General features: G+C 47.5%; 1 protein-coding gene across 1 annotated transcript in view; it reads right to left on the bottom strand.

The window, feature by feature from the left end:
- Positions 1-769: 769 nt before the first annotated feature.
- Positions 770-20,529, bottom strand: part of PMFBP1 (polyamine modulated factor 1 binding protein 1) — a 37,111-nt gene continuing 17,351 nt past the window's right edge. The window contains exons 5-20 of the mRNA XM_065898391.1: positions 20,069-20,179; positions 17,226-17,352; positions 16,971-17,128; positions 15,312-15,552; positions 12,709-12,898; positions 12,391-12,544; positions 11,281-11,448; positions 10,879-11,016; positions 8,656-8,820; positions 7,928-8,095; positions 7,455-7,622; positions 6,529-6,632; positions 5,952-6,026; positions 3,530-3,765; positions 3,092-3,176; positions 770-986 (exon numbers count right to left, since the gene is read on the bottom strand). Coding sequence (XP_065754463.1) covers positions 770-986; positions 3,092-3,176; positions 3,530-3,765; positions 5,952-6,026; positions 6,529-6,632; positions 7,455-7,622; positions 7,928-8,095; positions 8,656-8,820; positions 10,879-11,016; positions 11,281-11,448; positions 12,391-12,544; positions 12,709-12,898; positions 15,312-15,552; positions 16,971-17,128; positions 17,226-17,352; positions 20,069-20,179 — 2,505 coding nt within the window. The remainder of the gene's footprint in view (positions 987-3,091; positions 3,177-3,529; positions 3,766-5,951; positions 6,027-6,528; positions 6,633-7,454; positions 7,623-7,927; positions 8,096-8,655; positions 8,821-10,878; positions 11,017-11,280; positions 11,449-12,390; positions 12,545-12,708; positions 12,899-15,311; positions 15,553-16,970; positions 17,129-17,225; positions 17,353-20,068; positions 20,180-20,529) is intronic.

The raw sequence follows: 20,529 nt of genomic DNA, 5'->3' as shown, positions 1-20,529 counted from the left end.
AAGGAGAATGGCCTGGGGCACCAGCACCTGGCAGGGCTGGGGCAAGGCGGCCACGGTGGCCAGGAAGTGGGAGGAAGGTGAGCAGCCGCGCACCCTCTGTCCTTTCCCATGGGCGGGTTGGCTGCTCTATTGCTCAGAATGGCCGAAGTTTCTTCCGTTATGTGTTGTGTATTCATGGAAAATAGTGTAAAATGTTGCTTATCGGTTTTCACGTAGAAGACGATGCTTACGCTAGAATCACGAGTCTCTTCTGTTGTTAGGCAGCCTCAGCGGTGTGCTGAGGCGCCGTCTGGTGAGGCACGTGGCATACACAGATGCCACAGAGTAAGTGGGGAGGCTCCCCGCCCCCAGCGGCTGTACCCGAATCTGCTTTGGCTCCTGGACTTCTGCCCAAGAATCTGTTTGCACTCTTCTCCAATGCTTTCTTTTTAACTATGGACCCTTTCCATTCAGATCTACCTTCCTTCCAGCTTTAATATTCCGATTTAATACTCTGCTTTTCACCATCTCTTCCTCAGATGATAACTGATTCTTTTTCTAGAGGTACAAAAGCGTTTCTTGGCGATGACCCGGAAGTGGATTCCTGAGACTGGTGTGAGAGAACAGTAAGGTTGTTGAACTGGACAGGGGTCCCCTGCCTTGCTCTCAGCCATGTGCGTCTACCCTTTAATGCCTACTTGAGGGGAGCAGGATACTTTAGACATCTTAGAAATATCAGCAGTTGAGGGTCTCAGGCTGAGATAGGGGGCTCCTTCTGGGGACCTCGGGGCTAGCTTGCTGGGCCCTGCCTATGGCAGGAAGCTTCCTCCTCATATGGGATGTGCAGAGGAGGCTCAAAGGCGAGTGTACATGGCCACATGGTGGTTCTAGGGAGCTCCTCCTTCCCTTTAGTAAGGCGGCGGCTGGGGTTTGTTCTGGGTTCCTTTAGCTCAGGGGGCGAAGAATTATACTCCAGGTAGGTAGAAGAGGATCTGTCACAAAGGATTCTGCGGCCCCCAAAGTAGCAGAATCTGAGTGACCCTCCGACTGGGTGGCTGAAGCGCTTTATTTGTAATCCCCTCGGCTAAGTCCTAGCTTTATAATCGTTTCTTTTTTGTTATTTTTTTTTAGCGTGGCTTTAGGTGCACAGCAAAATTGAGCAGGAGGTACAGAGATTTCTCCTATATCTGCTTCCCCTGCCCCCAAACCTGCACAGCCTCCCCATTATGAGCATCGCCCACCGCAGTGGTTCGATTGTTACAACTGATGAGCCTGCGCTGACACATCATTACCCCCTAAAGTCCGTAGTTTACCTTAGGGGTCACCCTTGGTGTCTGTACATTCTATGGGTTAGGACAAATGCATCCACCATTATAGTTTCATACAGAGACCATGTCTTTTTAATGTCAACTTTTAAAGAACTCACTTCTTTGGTTATTTCTGAAAGCATTAGAGGCAGGCAACATTCGGGCTCCCTGCCCTTTCTCCTACCTTTCTTCATTTCTCCAAGCCCAGCCCCTCCACTCAGTTGGGTCTCCTACCTGGCTGGGCTTGCAAGGCCACACGGCTGGGTGATGTATTGACATGGTTCTGGCTCTCCTGCCCCTTTGCTCCCCATAGCATGCTACCTGCTTTCCTCTGGTGTAATCATGCTATAGGAGGTGAAAGACAACTTTGGAAAAAGTACAACATTCAAAGTACCCAGATATGGTCCCTTTGGCCAACATATATGAGAACTTTTTGTAAATTAAAGAGACAAAATGCCTTTTTAGTAGACTGTACTGGGGATTTTAATGACACTGAACTTTTACTTGAATAAATGGCCCACAGGCTAGAACTAGAAGCCATTTCATTAGTACCAGACCCTTCAGTCTTTGTTTTCTCTAGAAGATGTATCCTTATTCTAACCCAAATGAAGGAACACAGTCAAAAGAGCATTAAAAACCAGACAATGACCATCACAATAGAAACCACCAGACGTGCCCATCACTCCTGCCCCCTCAGTTTCCAGTTGCTCCTAGTTTCCCTAATGTCTAACACATTTTATTTCTTTGTGATGTAATTTCTAAAGAAGCTCTGGTTTTCTCATTCGTTTTTTCACCTTCAAGAAATGCAATTATTCCTTTTTTACTTTACCTTTAATCTTGTCTGTAATTTTTATAGACTAGAAATAGAAATTCTAGACACCTAAGGAAACTAATCCTGCCATAAATAGTAGGAAGAGAAATAAATGATGAATTTTTCCTAGAAGGCAGGAGGGAGAGATAGCCATCTGCTTTCTCCCTGGCTGCCAACAATAAAATAGTTTAGCTGTCCTTGGAGTTTGTTATAATGGAATTTTTCTTGTACTGAGCTGGCTGGGGAGAAAAATAAAATTGTTAAAAGAAGGAATATGGCAGCCAGGGAGAAAGCAGATGGCTATCTCTCCCTCCTGCCTTTGGAAAATGCATCATTTATTTCTCTTCCTCTCTTTTGGGTCTCAGGATTAGTTTCCTTTTGGAGGTTTTTAGATATTTCTTTTTCTTCTTAAATTCCAGACAGAGATGGAAGGAATAAAAAAGGAACTAATTATCTCTTGTTGGTTTAAAAACGAATCCAGATAATCCAGAAGCTTGCTTTGAGAATTACAGCTCCCCTATATACGTCAAAGAGAACTATATGTTTTAGAATTTAGGGAAAATAGGGATGAACACATTGCTGGGGACCTGAGGGGGCAGGATTGTCTGCAAGACACCACGAGCTCACTGAGGCTGCTGTGCTCATGTCTTTATTTTAGAGTTTGGGCCTGGAGATGGTAGCAGGGTTCCAAGGCTCACTCTGCCGCAGGAAGTAGACAAAACTCAATAAAACGTTAGCATCTTGCAGAATAAGCTTGGACCTTGACATATTCCGGTTAGAGCTGATCCAAGTCAAGAGAGAGGAATAGGAACTCACTGTCCTCTGAAAAACATGCATGGAAATGATGCTCAGGGCAAGGCGCTGATTCTAGCAATATGAGGAACCTGAGGGAACAGGGAGGAAATGACAATCTTGATTTGAGGAGAAATTAATGAAGTGATTCCTCAAGGACTAGTCTCGTGGCCAGGCAGCTCTGTGGCAGGTGACTTCTTACCTTGGGGGTACCATGGAGTCTACAGGTGGCAGAAAAGGTAGCCTTGGACTCAGGCCGAACAGGAGACCGGGGCATTCTTGTGAGGCTTCCAAAACACATTAGAGGAGAAAAACGCCTATTCTGCCTGTTCCCTTCTTATCCTCACACCTTCCAAAAGGGACTGGGTCAGGGGAAGGGATAGGTCTGAGATAGGAGGCACCTGGGTAACATCAAAGATTCTTAAATCAGGATGGGCCTTAATTCATTTGCCTCCCCCTTTACAGAGGAGAAAACAATGATCTCTGGTCCGGAAGAGCTAAGCAAGAGATTTGTTTTTTTCCCCTATTTGAATTTCCAATCCAGTGATCTCTTCAAAATATGTTTTTTTTTTTTTTTTGACCCAATGGACTAAGAAAGACAGCACCATAGTAAGTAGCAAAAGACACATGGTGGACATACCTGAGCAGTGGGGCATCCCGACAGACTTGGTGATGTCCATTCTTTGGCTCACATCTTGGGTTATCCCCCTCCAGTCCAAGGCGCCATACACTTTCCCCCTTGATGTGGGGTCTGTTTTGCTTGGGCATAGGGCTTTGGTATATACCCTTGAGGGCCCAGCTTTCAGCTTCTCCTCTATTTCATTCTTTAGTTTCTTGTTTTCCTTTTGCAGATGGACCATTACATTGTGGAGGTGGCTGGGGAAGGAGAGGGAAGGACAGGTGGGTGTTTGGTCTGTTCCAGATCCGTGGACGCCCAGTTCCTTCCAGAGCTGGTGCTCTCACGCATGTTCTGTGGAAATGGAGGCCTATGTGCATCCCCAGGAAGAAGCCCAGGCCTGGGGTTGGGGTGGACCCAGAATCAGCACTCCTGACCCACTGTGTCATGTCAGCTCTGGGCTAGTTTTCTTATCTGTTAGATGGGGACCATTGAGTCTGATCTGCCTTCTGGGGTTCATATAAAAATCCTGTTTGACAAATGATAGAAATTGGATTCAAAGAGCCAGAACAACTCTGATCACATGTCCTCAGTTTCTCACAGCCATGCCTAGGAAACACTCACATCCAGTTCTGATGCCAAAGCCCAAGTTCTTTTGCCTCCCTTTGCCGAAAGGTTGAGAACACAGGGGATCCCGGCTCTGTCGAGAGCTTGGGCAAGTTACTTGTCCCCATTTTATGGAGGAAATGGCAGCTCCAATGTAGGTGAGGGGAAAGGTAACTGAGCATACCTCCTGTGGCTCAATAAATGGCAACTGTTAATACTAACAGCCTTATTTCTCCAAACCAGTGTTGAGAGAAGTGAGTGACAGTGGGCTCTGGAACCAGGCTTCCCAAGTTGGGATTCTGACTCTGCCACTTACTGGTCATGAGACCATGGGAAGATCATGTAGCCTGAGTTTCTCCCTTTCTTCATCCTTAAATGGGGATTATACGTGCACTGAACGTGTGAGGTATTATGAAGATTAAATAAGTTAACACACGTAAAGCACTTGGAACAGTGCTCCTCATGAGTAAGCAATAACTATTAGTTGAGCTCTTGTTATTACGATTAAAAGATGGTGTTCCTTCAAATAGGGTCAAGCAAACTCAAGAATGAGTTCTTTGTGAAACAAACAAACAAAAAACCCAAAAAACTTGCCAGAACTTGGCACAATACAAGAAAAAGCCTGGTGCCCGGCTACCTTCAGATTCTGACAATATCTCCTTTAGTTAAATCCTTTCAGAAAATGTTTCTGTCCTAGTGAAATATTTTATGATCTTTTCTAGAGGAAATCAAGTAGAGAATTCATCCTCAACTGCTTCTCTGGGCGTATTCTCTGCCCTCTTGCTCTGTATAAATCTGGCTGGCAGTGAAGACACCCCTTCCCTTGTAGCTCTTCATGTTGTTGCCATGCTCCTTGTGCCACTGGGCCTGGAGGTAGGGTCCTCGAATGCCCTCATTCCCTGGCTCTCTGCCACTCTCTCTGGTCCACTCCTGTCAGCATCCCTGATGCTTTCAGCATCCTGTACTTTTCATCCAAGCCCTGGCCCTTCAGTTCCTTGACCTCCTTATTCCAGTGATCTTTTCATCTCCTTCAACCCAGACGCTTTCCTATGGTCCAAGCTCAGGACACAGCTTTCTAACTGGGGCTGCATGAATGGGTCCCAGGTGTGCTGCAATACCTCAGTCCTTGGAGCAGGGTTTGGCACAGCTGCTGGTTGGTCACCTTTACCATAAGCAACCCCATCCAAGACCCTCTCAGTGTGTCAAACAAAGGTGTTCGTTTTCTAAGTGTTCCCTGACAAAAGGTTGGGAAACACTGCCCTGGAGCTTGTCATTACCTGTTACTATGCCACCTCTGAAATCTCAGTTTTAGACATCCATACTTTTGCCTCTGTTCCCAACTTCCAACACTCCTCCCATACCACACTCTATGCTGACCCAGCTTTGACCATGAGGGTGAACCAAGGCTGCAAGTAGATGGACCCAAATGACCACACGGGACAGAAGGACCCCACCAACCTTGACTGCTCACCTCATAGAGGTGCTCCTTCTATGTTCTATGTCCCTTTGTTTGGAGAGCTCTCCGTTACCACAGCTTAGCCACTACCCTAACTAATACAGTCTGCTTTTCAGTTCCTGTTTCCTTCTCAGCATTCTGACTTCTGAGAACTGTGGAAGGTGACAGTGGAGAGGGACATAGAGATGATTAACCCCCTTTTTTATTGTTGGTGAGGGTACTAAGGCCCAAAGAGGTCAAGTGGTACTGCCCAAGGTCACATGGATGCAGACTCGGGACTTGGGGTCTTTCTCCACATATCCAGTGAAAAAGCCAGCCCTGGTTCCTGGCTGACTCCTCTCCCTGGGGCCCAAGCTCCAGCCAGGGGGACGTGGGATGACTTACTCCTTTTCACCAGTCAGCTTGGCGATATATTTGACCTGTTCACGGAGCTTGTTTCCTAGTTTCTCATTGGCGATCCTGTAATAAAATTCACAGAAGAAAAGCGTTCCCCAGACCCCTGTGGGTAAGAGCATGAGCTGGCTGAAAAGGACATTGGGTGTTCTCTGCAAGGCCTCTTCGGGGCCCAGACCCCCCGCTCATCCCCCCGTCCCCGGAGCTAGAGCCCTCCTAGCAGCTGGCAATTACGAGGACCCTCTACACTCCCATGCAAAATCACTGTGATCCCAAGTGAGTTCACGGGATCCAGGCAGTGAAGCCCGACACCAGGCTGGGAGGAGGAAATCTGACCCACAGGAGCATCCCTTCTGTCTGGAAGCTGCTCCATTTCCAAGTGGGAGGGGCTTTCTGAACCCGCCTGAAGGGTTGCGGCCCCTTCATCTTATTCCCAGCATCTGGGTGTGGGCTGAGACTGGATCAGTTTCCCTGGAGGGCTGTGTGTGTGTGTGTATGACACTCTTCTCTGGCACAGGTGTGATTCCAGCCCTTGGAAGCCTGCCTTACTGTTTTCTTCCGCACTTACTTCTGCTCTTTTGCCCATTGCTCCATGTTGGACATAATCTGATCATTCTCTCGGTGCAGCCTGCAGGTGTCTTTGGGCGCAGACCGCTGGGGCAGGCAACAGGACTTTGGTATAAGAAGTAAATGAGATAGTAAGGGGGTGGGAGCACAGGCCTGTCACCTCCCTTCTCCCAAATCAGGTCTCCTCTCTTCCTGGGAGAAGAAACATTGACTCTGCTGTCCAACCCTGAGGCCAGAGTTGGAATTGCCACTGCAGGCCTCCACCTCCACAGCAGTGCATTATCACAAAGGTGACATCTGTGAGCAGACACCACTTATAGTAGAGACAAAGTAGGTTTGTACATTTATAATAATGATTTTCAGGCCAAAGGTAGCAAAGTGACCTATTCTAAAACAGCAATACATTAAGCCTTTTTAAAAACAGATGAAAGAAAAAATATCTGGTGGAAAGGGAGGACTTTTTTTTCTAATTTGGGCAAAGGCCCTGTGGCCACCCCAAGGATATCCGGGAGCCTCCTGCTACAAACTTCACTGCTCAGAGAGCTGGACGTGCACAAAGAGCTCTTAGCCGATTCTACTGCAGGGTAATTGAAAGTGTCAGGAGGGGCTCTGGAGGGTGACTGAGCCGTGGATTATCTAAGTCGGGGCTGCTGGTGTACCTGACATGGAGATGGCATTCTCTCTCCTCTGGATTGGGACCTTTGCTCTGTTCAATATCTCTATCAACAAAGTCACGGGAAGATGGTTGGGTCGAGACAGCCGTTGTGGGCCTGGAACACCCAGACCCTGCTTTGTACTGAATAGAGGGGGTGTCCTTTCCTTGCTCCCAGGCACCCCCACCCCCACCAAAGGGTGTCTGTCATGCAGGCGGTCGTGGGATGTTCTGGGGCAGTGGGAGGAAGCGGCTGGGAGTTGAGGAGTGCCCACCTCCGTCCCGTCCGCGAGGAGGCTCTCTTTCAGGGCGCGCATTTCCTCCTGGAACGCCCTGAGCTGCTCCTCTTTAGCGGCCAGCACCTCGAGGTCCCGCTGGTGCTGCTTCTGCCACTGCAGCACCTGATTGCTCATGTCCTCCAGCTTTTTGTCGAAGGCCTGCACCTGCTCGGTAGCGCACAGTGAGGAGGGAGACCCCAGCTTGCCACCCTGACCCTGGAGGACCCACAACAAGGCGGGAGGGCACTTTCTCTGGGAGGTTCACGAGGGAGTGTTTTATTTCCAGCGGCCAGCAGAGGGCGCCCCTGCTCTGACAGTTGCCGCCTTCTTGAAGCTCCCAGAGCCCAGCAAAAGGGAGGGCACCTGTTAGCCGAAGGGACTGGCTCAGTGCGAAGTACACAGCTGTGGGGCAAGAAGAGGCCTTGGGGCCCTGGGCAGGACGGCAGCCGGGGCCCCTGGCCGCTCCTCACCTCTAGCTCACTCTGCTGCTGGAAGCCCTGCAGTTTTTTTAACTCCACATTCAGCTTTTTCATCCTCTCCTCGTAAGCAATGACTTCCTCTTCCAGCTGAATCTTCCTGTCTTGGGCCTGTGTCAGACTTCGGTGAAGACTCTTTGTCTCTGAGGTCGAATGATTGAGCTTTGGTAAAGACAAAGGGTTGGGGGGAGAACGGCTGTCATTGCGCTTGGGCCTCTCTGCTGAGTCCTGAATGGAGAAGGGTTCCACCAGTCCCACAGCCCCTACTCTCTTCTCTGCCCAGGGGGGCACAGACACACCTGGTCCTGGTCACCTCGCCTAGAGTCCCAGGGAGGGTTGAGAAGTGACAACGGTCAGTCTTCTGCATCTCCCCTGCCCCTCTCCCGTTTCCTCTCTTTCCAATTCTATGAGCTCATCAGCCAGGCATGATTAGCACAGGGATGCGGCATGAATTTCCCTGAAAAATCCAGGTCTTGGGAAGACCTTGCCCCTGGGTTAGCCATGGGCAGAAAGACTTGTTAGATTTGGCCTCTATCCCCCTCTTCCCCAAAGCCTCACTAAGGAGAAGCAGGCCTTCTCTGGACAGACATCCCAGCCAATGCAAGGGTTTGCAGATGGCCTTGGTGACAGCCAGTTATGCAGGAAATCGACTCCTTCACCTTTCATGCTGCTGGGATAACTTGGATATTAAACAGCCCTGGAGATGAGAGGGTGTAGCCCACCTTATCCAGGGCCTGTGTTAGGTCGTCTTGGCAGGAGGCTGACTTCCGGCATACCTCCTCATAGACTTCTTTACTGACCGTGGTCTGGAGGTATTGCTTCTCTTTCGCTGCAGCCTTGTCCAGCTGAATCTGCAGACTCGCCATTGTCTCCTTCTGAAGGGTTATCTTTAGGGAGGGGGAACATAACTGTCAAGGTTCATGGCCGTGGAGGCATCCTCTGTGTCCACAGATGGACAGGCACAGGGCTCTCTCCTCCCTGCACTAACTACCTGCCCAGCAGACTGTGATAATGCCCACTTCCCCTCACTGTTGGAAGAGGAAGAGCTGCCTTTCCAGGTTCTTCTGCACCCCTCTCCCACACTTCCTTTCTAGATAGCATGTCTTCCCAATACAAGGAGTACTGGAAGTACTGGGCCATGATGTGTCAAATACACGAAAAGTCCCTTTCACAGACTCCGCAGCCTTTGACGTGTGCCAGCCAAGCACGGGTCCTACATTTGTAACTGGATGGTTTCTGTTAATAGTTAACTGTCTCATGGTTAGGGTTAGGGTTAGGATTAGTGTTAACCTGGAATCCAATTCTAGGTTAGGAAATACGATGCAACATTTCAGTGGTATGCATTATGCCTCAACTCCTGACATAATCCACTAGACCTGATGCACCATGAAAGCAGGACTGTGTGTGCTTTCTTCATTGCTGTATCCCCACTACCTGTAGCTCAGAGCATGGCATATAATAGGTGTTCACTAAATATACTAAATGATTTATTTGGACTGAATGAAATAGTGCATTGGGCAATACTAGGGATGAATTGGACATATAGTTCTGACAGAGTGTGTTTAAAATTGAAATATGGACTACTGATGAAAGGAAATGCAGTTTAGAATGCAAAACTAAGCCTCTTTCTAATGGCTGTTTCCATTGATTCAAAAAGTCTGTTATATGTGGGGCATGCTTTTAAAAAATTGAACATGCTTACACACACGTAAACTCCTCCAGCCTCTGGATTCCCATCAAAGGAACTCTGAAATTAGTGCTTCTAGTTGCACATTTACATAACTCCCTTTCTTTTGGCAAATGTGATAACAGGCCTATATTAAATACTTAGGCAGTATTCCTTATATTGAAAGCAGTTCCTTGGGGATTTGAGTGATTCAGGCCTCAACTCTGGATCACACTAGAGGAGAGATTTATATCTCTGAGTGACAAAACTCCAGAAACATCAGTGCCTCAGACCTCTGCTGTTTAATATGGCAGCCACTAGCCACATGAGGCTATTTACATTTCAATAAAACTAAAATTAAACTTATAAATTCAGTTCCTTAGTCATACTAAGCCATATTTCGAGCACTCAATAGCCATATGTGGCTAGTGCATATAGTACCAGGTAACTCTGATTTAGAACTTTTCCATCATCACAGAGAGTTCTATTGCCTAGTGCTATTCTTACGCTTAGAGTGGTCATAGTATTTTAAGATGAACTCTTTATTATGAAGGAATCAGAGCTGCTTGGTCTCTCATTCATAATTCAAGAGACTACCTAATCAAGATGCTGTATTTTTTTCTTGTCCAGAAATACAGAATGGGTACATCTGGGGCACGTATTGCCATTCAGGATGAAGGGCAGAGGTCAGGTGGCAGAGCCAGATGATCCAGGTTCAAATATTGCTCCATCCCGTCACTTACCAGTCAGTCTGAGCCTCAGCCTTTCTCTCCTCTGTAAACCAGCAGATGGAAGGCATATGCCAAGGACGTAAGTCGACAGTCAGCAAATGACTGAATGTGAGCACAATGCCTCGCATACATTAGGTGCCATTTACTCCTCTCGTCTTAATTCGTGTAATGAAATATAACCATGTCCCCTTTCATACCATTTTTGTGCTTTGGGACTATTTTTGGAAGTGTTCCCTAGCAAATTGCCCCAAACAATGGGCTCACTCAACTCTGGTCTAAAATGCAGCTCTGGAAGCCTTGATGCCAAAGGCCAGATGGTTTGGGGCTCCACCAGATATTAAATAAGACCTTCTACATGTGGAAGAAATACTTCTCGGCCAGCAAGTGGGTGACACTTCAGGAGGGAAGTGGGGGCTCCGGTGCCCCAGAATGCACATGGGCTGGGCAGTTAGTGGCATTTCTGTGATGGAGGAGAGCTAGGTGCCAACTTCAGGTCAAGGGTCATAGGGTTCAAATTTCTCACCCCCTTGGGGTTTCTGTCTACTCACCTTACGAGTCAGCTCCTGGTTGATTTGCTGGGTGCTGTTTTGTTTGCAGAGAGAGGAATCTAGTTGCACAGAACATTGCTTTAACTGTGATTTGAGATTAGCATTTTCCTCCTCCAACTTTCTCAAATTCTCCTTTGACTGCTCCCCAATTAAGGAAACAAAGCCCAGATGGAGGTGTTATCTTAGACTCCTGCAGAAGCCCCTCCTTCTGCCCTCACACACAGCTCCAGTTTGCACCCCATGTATCTCAGGCCTTCTCTGCCCTCCTCACTTGTCTTTCTCCCCCTCCCTCCCTTCTCTCCTGAAGTCTGAGCACCCTCAGCCTCTGTTTCCCACCAGGCCCAGCTGGGCTCAGGTCTGGCCTTGGATTCTTAATCCCGAGGCTTCCCAGATTCTCCTCACCATCTTTTCTTTCTTTTTTTCTTCCTGTCGGAATATCTCGAGCTCTTGCTGCAGTAACTTCTCCTGCTCTTTACTCTTTTTCAACTGCTCCTGTTTCTCCTCCAGCAACCTGGTTTCTTCCTGAAGCTGTTCTTCTAGACTGCATTTGGAGGAGGCTTGCTTCCTGTTCTGAGAAAACAAACACGGGGCTGCAAGTCAGGCACCATATTTCTGCAGAGAAAACCCCCAGCCCAGACAACCGTGCACAGGGATGGCTGAAATAAATATGAGGACAGGGCTTCCCTGGTGGTGCAGTGGTTGAGAGTCCGCCTGCTGATGCAGGGGACACGGGTTCGTGCCCCGGTCCAGGAAGATCCCACATGCCACATCCCACATGCCACAGAGCGGCTGGGCCCGTGAGCCATGGCCGCTGAGCCTGTGCGTCCGGAGCCTGTGCTGTGCAACGGGAGAGGCCACAACAGTGAGAGGCCCGTGTAGCGCAAAAAAAAAAAAAAAAAAAAAATGAGGCCAACTCCTTGGTTATTTAGCGTGTTTAATAAAAAAGTTTCCTCTTAGGTTCAGCAACAGTTTTTCTTTGTTAAATTAGAAATACCAACTTATTTTATTTATAGATCCAGGTCCCACTTACTTACCAAGTCTTTCCACATAAAATACTCTTTGAATAAATTTTAAAAAATCTTAGAAAAGCACAAAAGGAATAATTCAAAGTTAAAAAACTTTAAATCGACTGAGAAGGATAGCTTTTGAGTCCTAGAAAAAGAAATAATATTTTCCTTTGACTGTTTTTAAGCTTGGCCCCTGAAAATGCTTATTGGTTGTGGGAACTGGAGCTGCCTGGCTGGCTTAGCATTCTAAAACAAATTCCGGACAAGTACTTTGCAATGGATTGGTGGTGGCATCTTCCCAAATAAAGAGCAATGCAATTTTTTTTTTTTTGGCCACACCGCTCAGCTTGTGGGATCTTAGTTTCCCAACCAGGGATTGACCCAGACCCTTTGCAGTGAGAGCTCGGAGTCCTAACCACTGGACGGCCAGGGAATTCCCAAGAGCAATGCATTTAATCTGAAACAGAGCAAATGCTTGAGCTGGCTGCCTACTTGCCCTCCACACCTGGTGTTGAATGTGATTTATACGATCTAGCAGGTCATTCAGTTTTACATCCTGCTCAGTCACTGTCTTCTGAAGCTGCCTCTTTTCCTTCTCTGAAATTTCAAGCTTTCTCGAGAACTCAGATAATTCTGATGTCAGCTCCGCTATCCGTTTCCTAAAGCAAAACGGCAAAAACAGGTGGATGGACTTCAGGGTCCATGTCGGTGGACTGTGGGCTGGCTGCCCGGGGCTTGCTACCCAACTCCTGGGCAGCAGCCCACAGGGTCCCAACTGGCTTACGAGGGACAGAGACTCTGTCTGGAGGGGAACCTGTGGTACCTGCTGGGCGCGAGTTCCTCCTCAGCCATTAGGGAATCCTTCTGCAGCTTCTGAAGTTCTCTCCGGAGCTCCTGGATGGTCTCTGCCTTCTGCTTCTCCAGGCAAATGCAGCTTTGCAGTTTCCTATGGCAATCCTCCAGGTTACCCTTTGCCAGAATGGCCTCTTCTTTATATTGGGCTGCTTGCTGAGCTGCAGAAGACAGGAGATAGCCCGGGGCATGTCCATGTGTGAAGGGAGTATGTGTGAAGATCAGACTCTCAAATGAGACCAGTTAAAAAGTCTGTTCCTTGGGGCTTCCCTGGTGGTGCAGTGGTTAAGAATCTGCCTGCCAATGTAGGGGACACGGGTTTGAGCCCTGGTCCGGGAAGATCCCACATGCCGTGGAGCAACTAAGCCCGTGTGCCACAACTACTGAGCCCGAACTCTAGAGCCTGCAAGCCACAACTACTGAGCCTGCGTGCCACAACTACTGAGCCCATGTGCCACAACTACTGAAGCCTGCGCACCTACAGCCCGTGCTCCACAACAAGAGAAGCCACTGCAATGAGAAGCCTGCACACCACAATGAAGAGAAGCCCCCGCTTGCTGCAACCAGAGAAAGCCTGTGTGAAGCAACGAAGACCCAATGTAGCCAAAAAAACCAAAAGTCTGTTCCTTCATTCTGTGACTTACTTCAATTTCCAATCTGTCCTCATCTCTCTCTATTTCATTATCACTCCTAATGAGCTCTGATAAATTATCTGTCTTCAGCTACCCAACCAGCCGTGAACTCCTTCTTGACTAAAATTAAACAAATTGGTCAAAATTGCTTGGTATCTCTTCTGCAACTCATCCTGTCATTGAAGACAAATCCTGACCCTCATGGAGTTTAGAGTCTAGTGAGGGAGCTGTAATTGGTTTACCTGACATAGAGAACACAGTAATGTTAAACTCACTGTGAACTCAGGAAGGAAGACCAAAGCAGGGAAGTACAGCTGGAGATGGACTTATGGAGGAACAGTGGCTGAGCTGGGCCTTAGAAGAAGGAGAAGAAAGGGAATTCTCGGGTTGGAGGGCACAGTGAAGGGAATGGGGAGGGCATGTGGGAAGATGATGGGGAAGATATCAGCTTAACTGGAAAGGAAAGTGGGAAGGAATGGTGAGAGACAGAATTGAGGAAGTGGATGGACCAGAGGGGGTTTTGGAGGACGTTGAAAGCCTGAGAGAAATGTTTAGACATGATTTAGTGGGTTCTTGAGTAGGGACCTGCCATAAAGGAAAGAGTGCTTTAGGAAAATTGGAGTGGATTAGAATGGAGAAAGACTTCTGACAATATCCTTTTAGCCCACGTCCTTGCCTCCACTGGGTATGAAGGAGTAAGTTGCTTACTGGGGTTTCTCTACACCAAATATATCCCCACTTCCGGTAGTTTCTCCTATCATTTCTACTTAAATATCACTTTTCTCTCCGTTTTTTTAAGCCTGGGATATTGGAAGAAAGATGGTGTCACTACGGAAATAATTATACACCCGGAAGAAGGGAGGAGGATTTTTTTTAATAGGGAAGAAAGTAGATTCAGCTTTGGGAATGTTGGGTTAGTGGGGAAGGTGGGTTGGTCAGGTGGAGCTAGTCTCTAAAGACAAGACTGACCAGGTGCCAAGTCAGGGCTGGGGCTCTAGGCATTGGAGTCACCTGCAGAGAAATGCAGCTACAAGGAGCAGAGGCGCTCATCAAGGAATGAGTGTAGAGAGGAGAGGAGAGGGCAGAATCTTAGAGATGGGTGACCACTGTCAGGGCAGGAGGGAAAAGAGGAAACAATGGTGAGATTTATGGAAGAACAAGGGACCTGTTGTGTCTCCAAAGCTAATAAACAACCGTTGAGGTGCGGGGGACCAACAGTGTGGACACCCAGAGAGTTAGAGGAGGGCGAGGAAGGAAGACATGCTTTGGACCTTCTTTTTTTTCCAAATTGATACATCACTCACATAACATAAAATTTATCCTTTTAAAGTGTACAGTACAGTGGTTTCTAGTAGACTCACAAAGTTGTGCAACCATCAACATCTAATTCCAGGACATTTTAATCACTCAAAGGCAACCCCATTTCCAAGGCAAGAAGTTACTGGTGACTTCTGAGAAAGCACTTTTGGCAGAGGAGCAAGGACACAACCCACACTGCAAGCGAATGTGTGTGGAGACTGAAACAGGAGAGCGTTAAAAACCAGGGAAGGAAGAAGTGAATGGTGTGACAAAGGTCCCAGAGAAGGTGGAGAGGAATGTGATGCAAAGAAGCAAGGTACAGAGCCCTGTGCTCTCCGTGGTGAGGAAAGGAGAGGGCCTTCAGCTGCGACTGCAGAGAAAACTGTGGGCGTGTGAGAGCAGCGGTCCGCCTTCCCAACCCGAGCACCTGCTGTGTGGTGGGGGCTTCAGAGAAAAGGTAAGGTTGGGGTGAAGGAAGGAGCTTAGAGGGCGGTCCTAAGTGCTGTGAGATGAGATGAGATCATGAGGAGATCGGAGTGAGAAAGCGGTGAGGGAGAGGGACACGGACATTGGGGAAAGGAGGGGGCTGCTCTGGCCCTGTGGGCTGGAGTGTGTGGGGACAGTGCTTGCCCGGGGGCCTCACCAGCCAGCCTGTGCTGCTGTTTGGCATCTTCGAGACAGTCCTTCAGCTTCTTGATCTCAGCTCCCAGGTGCCCATACTCGGCCTTGCACTTATCCCGTCTCTCCTCCTGGATGGCAATTTCGAGTTCACTTGTCATGCATTGCTGCTTCTCCAACTCCATCTCCTTCTTTACGAGGGTGTTCTTAAGCTGCGCTAGGTCCTTCTCTAGCTCATGCAGCATCTCATCTTTCTCCTGGAGGAGCTGAGGGAAGCAAAGTGTTAATGCTGATAGAGGCCTGAGCAGTGGCAGGGCGAAGTCAGTTAGAGATTGTCTTGAGCCCTCTTCCAGCCACCATCTTCTCTCGCCTGGATGTTGCAATAGCCTCCACCTGGGCTCCCTGCCTCCCTGTAAGCAGTCAGAGTTGGGCTTTTACAAAGGCGAGTCAGATCTTGTTATGTCTCTGTTCAAAACCTCTACTGGGTCCATCTCAGTTAGAAAAAGGCCAAAGTCCTTACAATGACGTCCCGGGATGCTCATGATCTGGTACTTGGCTACCTGTCTGACCTCACCTCTTGCCGCCCCACCCTCTCTGCTTCCAAGCTGACTCCCACCTGAGGGCACTTGCCCTTGATGTTGCCTCTGCCTGGAATATTCTTCAAGACTTTGGCCTGGGTGGCCCCCTTACTTCATTCAAATGTCTGCCCAAATGTCACCTTATCAAAGAGGCCTTCCCCGACCACTCTGGGGAAAACAGCCACCAAGCTGTTTTAGGAATTCATTAGTACCTAACATTTTATTGTATATTAGTTTTATTTGTTTGTCTCTAAAGACTGAAATGTGAGCTCCATGAAAATAGGGATGGCACATGTTTTATTATATTCTTCATGCCTAGAAGAGTGCTTGGCATATAATAGGAGCTCAAAAATATCTGTTGAATGAATATATGAGTGACTCGAAGCTGCTTATCCAGACTCCTTGCTGCTTCTTCAACATCTCTCCAAATACCTCTATTTTGACTGGTGAATCACCTCCAGACCTTGAAATAGGAAGTTTGAATGACCAGCCACTCAAATCAATTGGATTATTTCTACTAGCTCTGGTAAAAGTTTAGAGTTGAAACAGTACTGACTACAGAAACTTGCGCTGGTTTCAGAGTCTTTCGGCCCTTGGTTCCTGTCTTACGCTTTTCTAGGAGCTTGATTTACGTTGGTAACTACAGACCTTCTAGGGCATAGTTCCACTAATATTTTCAAACTGCCTGGTTTGCATATTTGTAAGTTATTTGTAATTAAAGAATTGAAATTCACATGAAATTGTGAATAAGGCTACACATTATTTTATAGCATTTCTTTCTACTCTTAGGCATAAACAAAAGCATAAGGGAATAATACGAGCGTGTCCCAAACTCACTATTGCAGGGCTGGGGAAGAACCCCTTTCTTACAGAGTCCACATCTCTATTAAGGCCCCTGATGTTTTATTTATTTATTACGTGCCATGAGAAATTCCAGGGAAGAGCTCAGAATTGCCCCTGGGCCTGAAGCACCGCAGTCTCACTGCGCATGTGTGGGCGCTCCCCAAGCAATCACAGCGAGCGCGGGGCCACAGAACCCGCCCCTGCCGAGGCCTGGCCTCACAGGTCCCTGCTGGCAGTTCCAACCACGGAGCTCCTCGCCTTACCTTGTCTTTCTTCAAACCGAGCTTCTGGGTCTCAGTGAACTGCACCTGCAGCTCCTGCAGTCGCCGTTGCAGGATGACGACCTCCTTGTCCTTCCTCTCCACGCGGGCAGATGTCTCTTCCCGCAGCCTGTGCAGGTCCAGCTCCAGCTTCAACATGTCTGCAGCGGGACAAGACAGAGTGCTTCTTGCTCAGAGCGGGGCTCCGGCTTCCTTGGCTGCCTACCCTCTGCCGCAGCCCGCTGGCCCATGGTTTACCCTCCATGATGCTTTTCTTCTGTTCCGACACGGCTTCTAGCTCCGTGCGCAAATCCTTCACGAGGTTCTGGTACTCCTCCACGTGCGAGCACTGGCTGTCTTTCTGCTCCTGCAGGTGCTTCAGTATCTGGGCAGATGGAAGAGCAGGGCAGGGTGAGGACATGGGGGAAGAAAGCTTTATAGAATTCTGAGTGTCCAGAACAGGCAAATCCGTAGGGACAGAAAGTAGAATAGTGGTTGCCAGGGTTTGCGGGAGGGAGGATGGTGGGGGTGACTGCTTGTGGATATGGGTTTCTTTTTGGAGTGATGAAAATGTTCTGGAATTAGTGGTGCTGTTGCCTAACTTTGTGAATACACTAAAAACCAATGATTGTACACTTTATTTTTATTTTATTTTTTTAAACATCTTTATTGGAGTAAAATCGCTTTACAATGGTGTGTTAGTTTCTGCTTTATAACACAGTGAATCAGCTATACATATACATATGTCCCCATATCTCCTCCCTCTTGCATCTCCCTTCCTCCCATCCTCCCTATCCCACCCCTCTAGGTGGTCACAAAGCACCAAGCTGATCTCCCTGTGCTATGCGGCTGCTTCCCACTAGCTATCTATTTTACGTTTGGTAGTGTATATATGTCCATGCCACTCTCTCACTTCGTCCCAGCTTACCCTTCCCCCTCCCCGTGTCCTCAAGTCCATTCTGATTGTACGCTTTAAATGGTGAGTTTTCTGGTATGTCAATTATATCTCAATTTAAAAAAGTAAAAAGAGAGTTAAAAAAGAAAGGACATGGCAGACTTCTTCTCATGCTCACACGGAATGGAATGTGCACAAAAGGAGCCACCTCTTCCTCCCTGTAACACTCAGTGTCATTGATAAGACACCTACTGTGTGCCAGGCACTGTGCGCACTGTAGGTGCTGCAAACGACACAGACACCAATTCTTAACCCCAGGGAGCTGACCTTCTGGTGGGATGAGACAGACAAAGAGCGTAAAGTAGTGACTTACAGAAAACAAAAGTTGATAAGTGCTATGGAAGAAACAGAACAGCAAAAGGGGAATGGAGATGTATGGGGCAGGCAGGGGCGAGGCTGTGGGTTACAGTTTTAAATAGGATAGATGGGTTGGCCTCACTGAGAAGGTGCCCTCTGAGCAGGCACTTGCTGGAGGTGAGGGCGTGAGCCATGTTGAGGTATCTGAGGGACGAGCTCTGCAGATGGGGGAGCGGGCAGTGCTAGCTGATGACAAGGCCCTGGGGGCAGAACATGCAGGAGGCCATGTGATTAGAGTGGAGTGAGTGATGGGGAGAGAAGGAGGAGGTGAGGAGGTTAGGGGGCAGTCACATCACAGAGGGCTCTTAGTCCCTCCCTCAGCAAGAACTTTGGCTTCTACCCTGAAGGAGAGGGGAAGGGGCTGTAACCAGAGAAGGCAGGAAGGAACATGTACACATGGCCAAGAAGGAACAATTAGTTGTCTGGGCATCAGGGGATGCTGGGGAGATAGTTATGTGATTTCACAGTTGACAATGAAGGAGGGTTGCAGCATGAAGACAGAGGGGGACAGCTGGAGAAATGCAGGGCAATCACCGTCTGACCTGGGTGTGGGCCCTATAGAGACTCAAAGGCCCAGTGTGTGCCAGGCCAGCTGAGGGAGGAGAGGACGGCTGGCACTAACTGTGATGTGGGTAGTTCTAGCCTGAATAGAATGTCCAAATAATGTGAAGGCTTTGGGTAGGATATAGAAAATGGTGGGTGAAAGTGGATTCTGTTTCTTGAGGAAGTCTGTATCATTTTAAAAAATGGAGTATTAAAGAAGAATTTGTGTTTAGTAGATACAGTTTCAGTTTTGCAAGATGAAAAAGTTCTAGAGAGTTATTGCACAACAATGAGAATATACTTAACACAACTAACTGTACACTTAAAAATGGTTAAGATGGTCAATTTAATGTTATGTGTTTTTTACCACTATAAAAAATTAAAAAGTGAGGGAGAAATAAAGACATTTCTCAGACAAAAAGAAAACAAACATGGAGTGTATGAGATCTTGCTGTAGGTCAGGATATGAATAACATGGGACTGACTTTTAAAATAAATATTGACAGATGTACAAGGAAGAGCTCCAAAGTTCATCCAAACCTTGTGGGATCAGAAAGTCCTGGAAAAAGAAGCATCTCCACTCCCCAACTAGAGGATCCCTTGGAGAGCTGATGTGTTGACTCTCTCTGCCACTCCGCTTTGCCACTATTTCAGCATCAGCATGGCCTCGTGTGGCTGGCTTTGCCTGGTACCTCGAGTTCAGGCATGACTGACTTCAGACCTCCTAGAAGGGACCCTAACCTAGTTTTCACTGTCATATTTGTTGGTCAAATCCTGCCATTTGTTTACATGGTTTAAATGCTTATTCATTATTAGAATCAACTTTTGAGACGGCTTTGAATTTTGAAAACATAAGAGTTTTTTTAAAAGGGAGTGGATTTGAATTAATAATCTTCCCTAAATTTGTTGCTTTTCAACTCCAGCCAGAAACTAGAAGGCTGGATGGTTCTTTTGAAGCTAGCAAGCCAAAAGGAGCCTCTGTCTTGTCTAGATGTACCATTGGATGTGAGTTAAGAGACAGGTGCAATTCCAAAATTCAATTCCAAAATCTAATCATGCCAGACACACTCCTTGGGGGCTTGGCATACATTATACACACTATCCTTGTGGCAGGGCTAACCAAAGTGACACAAATATAAAATAAAATATAAAATGTAGTATAAAAATTTTAATAAGTAGGAGAGCCCAGAATCAAACCCAACTCGGCCCAATCCTACCAGGCACACATAAGCAAAAGTTCTCCCACCTTTTTGATGTCTTCACAGTCTTCTGAGGAGCTAGAGGGATGTCGGTGGGTGGCTGTATAGGAAGCAAAGTCTGCTCGTAATTTTATCAAAGCCTCTTCACGCTCCAGAACCTGCAACCCAGCACAAGTCAGTTATGCTGGGTGATCAATGCAACTGGCTTATTACTAGTGCTATTTTTGCAGGGTGTTCCTTTTTCAGCCCAAGTTTGTTGCAGCATTATATAATTCATATTATATAAACTAAGGAGAAGGAATTATGTTCTCAATCTTATATCAAGGTTCACTAAGGCATAGACAGTGATTTGTCTCAAGTCCGTCAATGGCCACATTTTGGACTCCCTCCTGATCCTCTGTGCAGTCCAGCTTATGAGGCAGAAGAAGATTCTTTGGAGGCTGTGATGGAAAGACGTACTGAATCTCTCAGAAGATAGGATTCAAAGTTCAAGAAATAAAGAAGGAAG

This window comes from Phocoena phocoena, chromosome 20, assembly GCF_963924675.1.
Source record: "Phocoena phocoena chromosome 20, mPhoPho1.1, whole genome shotgun sequence".
NCBI classification, from domain to species: Eukaryota; Metazoa; Chordata; class Mammalia; order Artiodactyla; family Phocoenidae; genus Phocoena; species Phocoena phocoena.
Note: the sequence above shows the minus strand (reverse complement) of the source record. Positions and strands in the feature narration are given on the sequence as shown.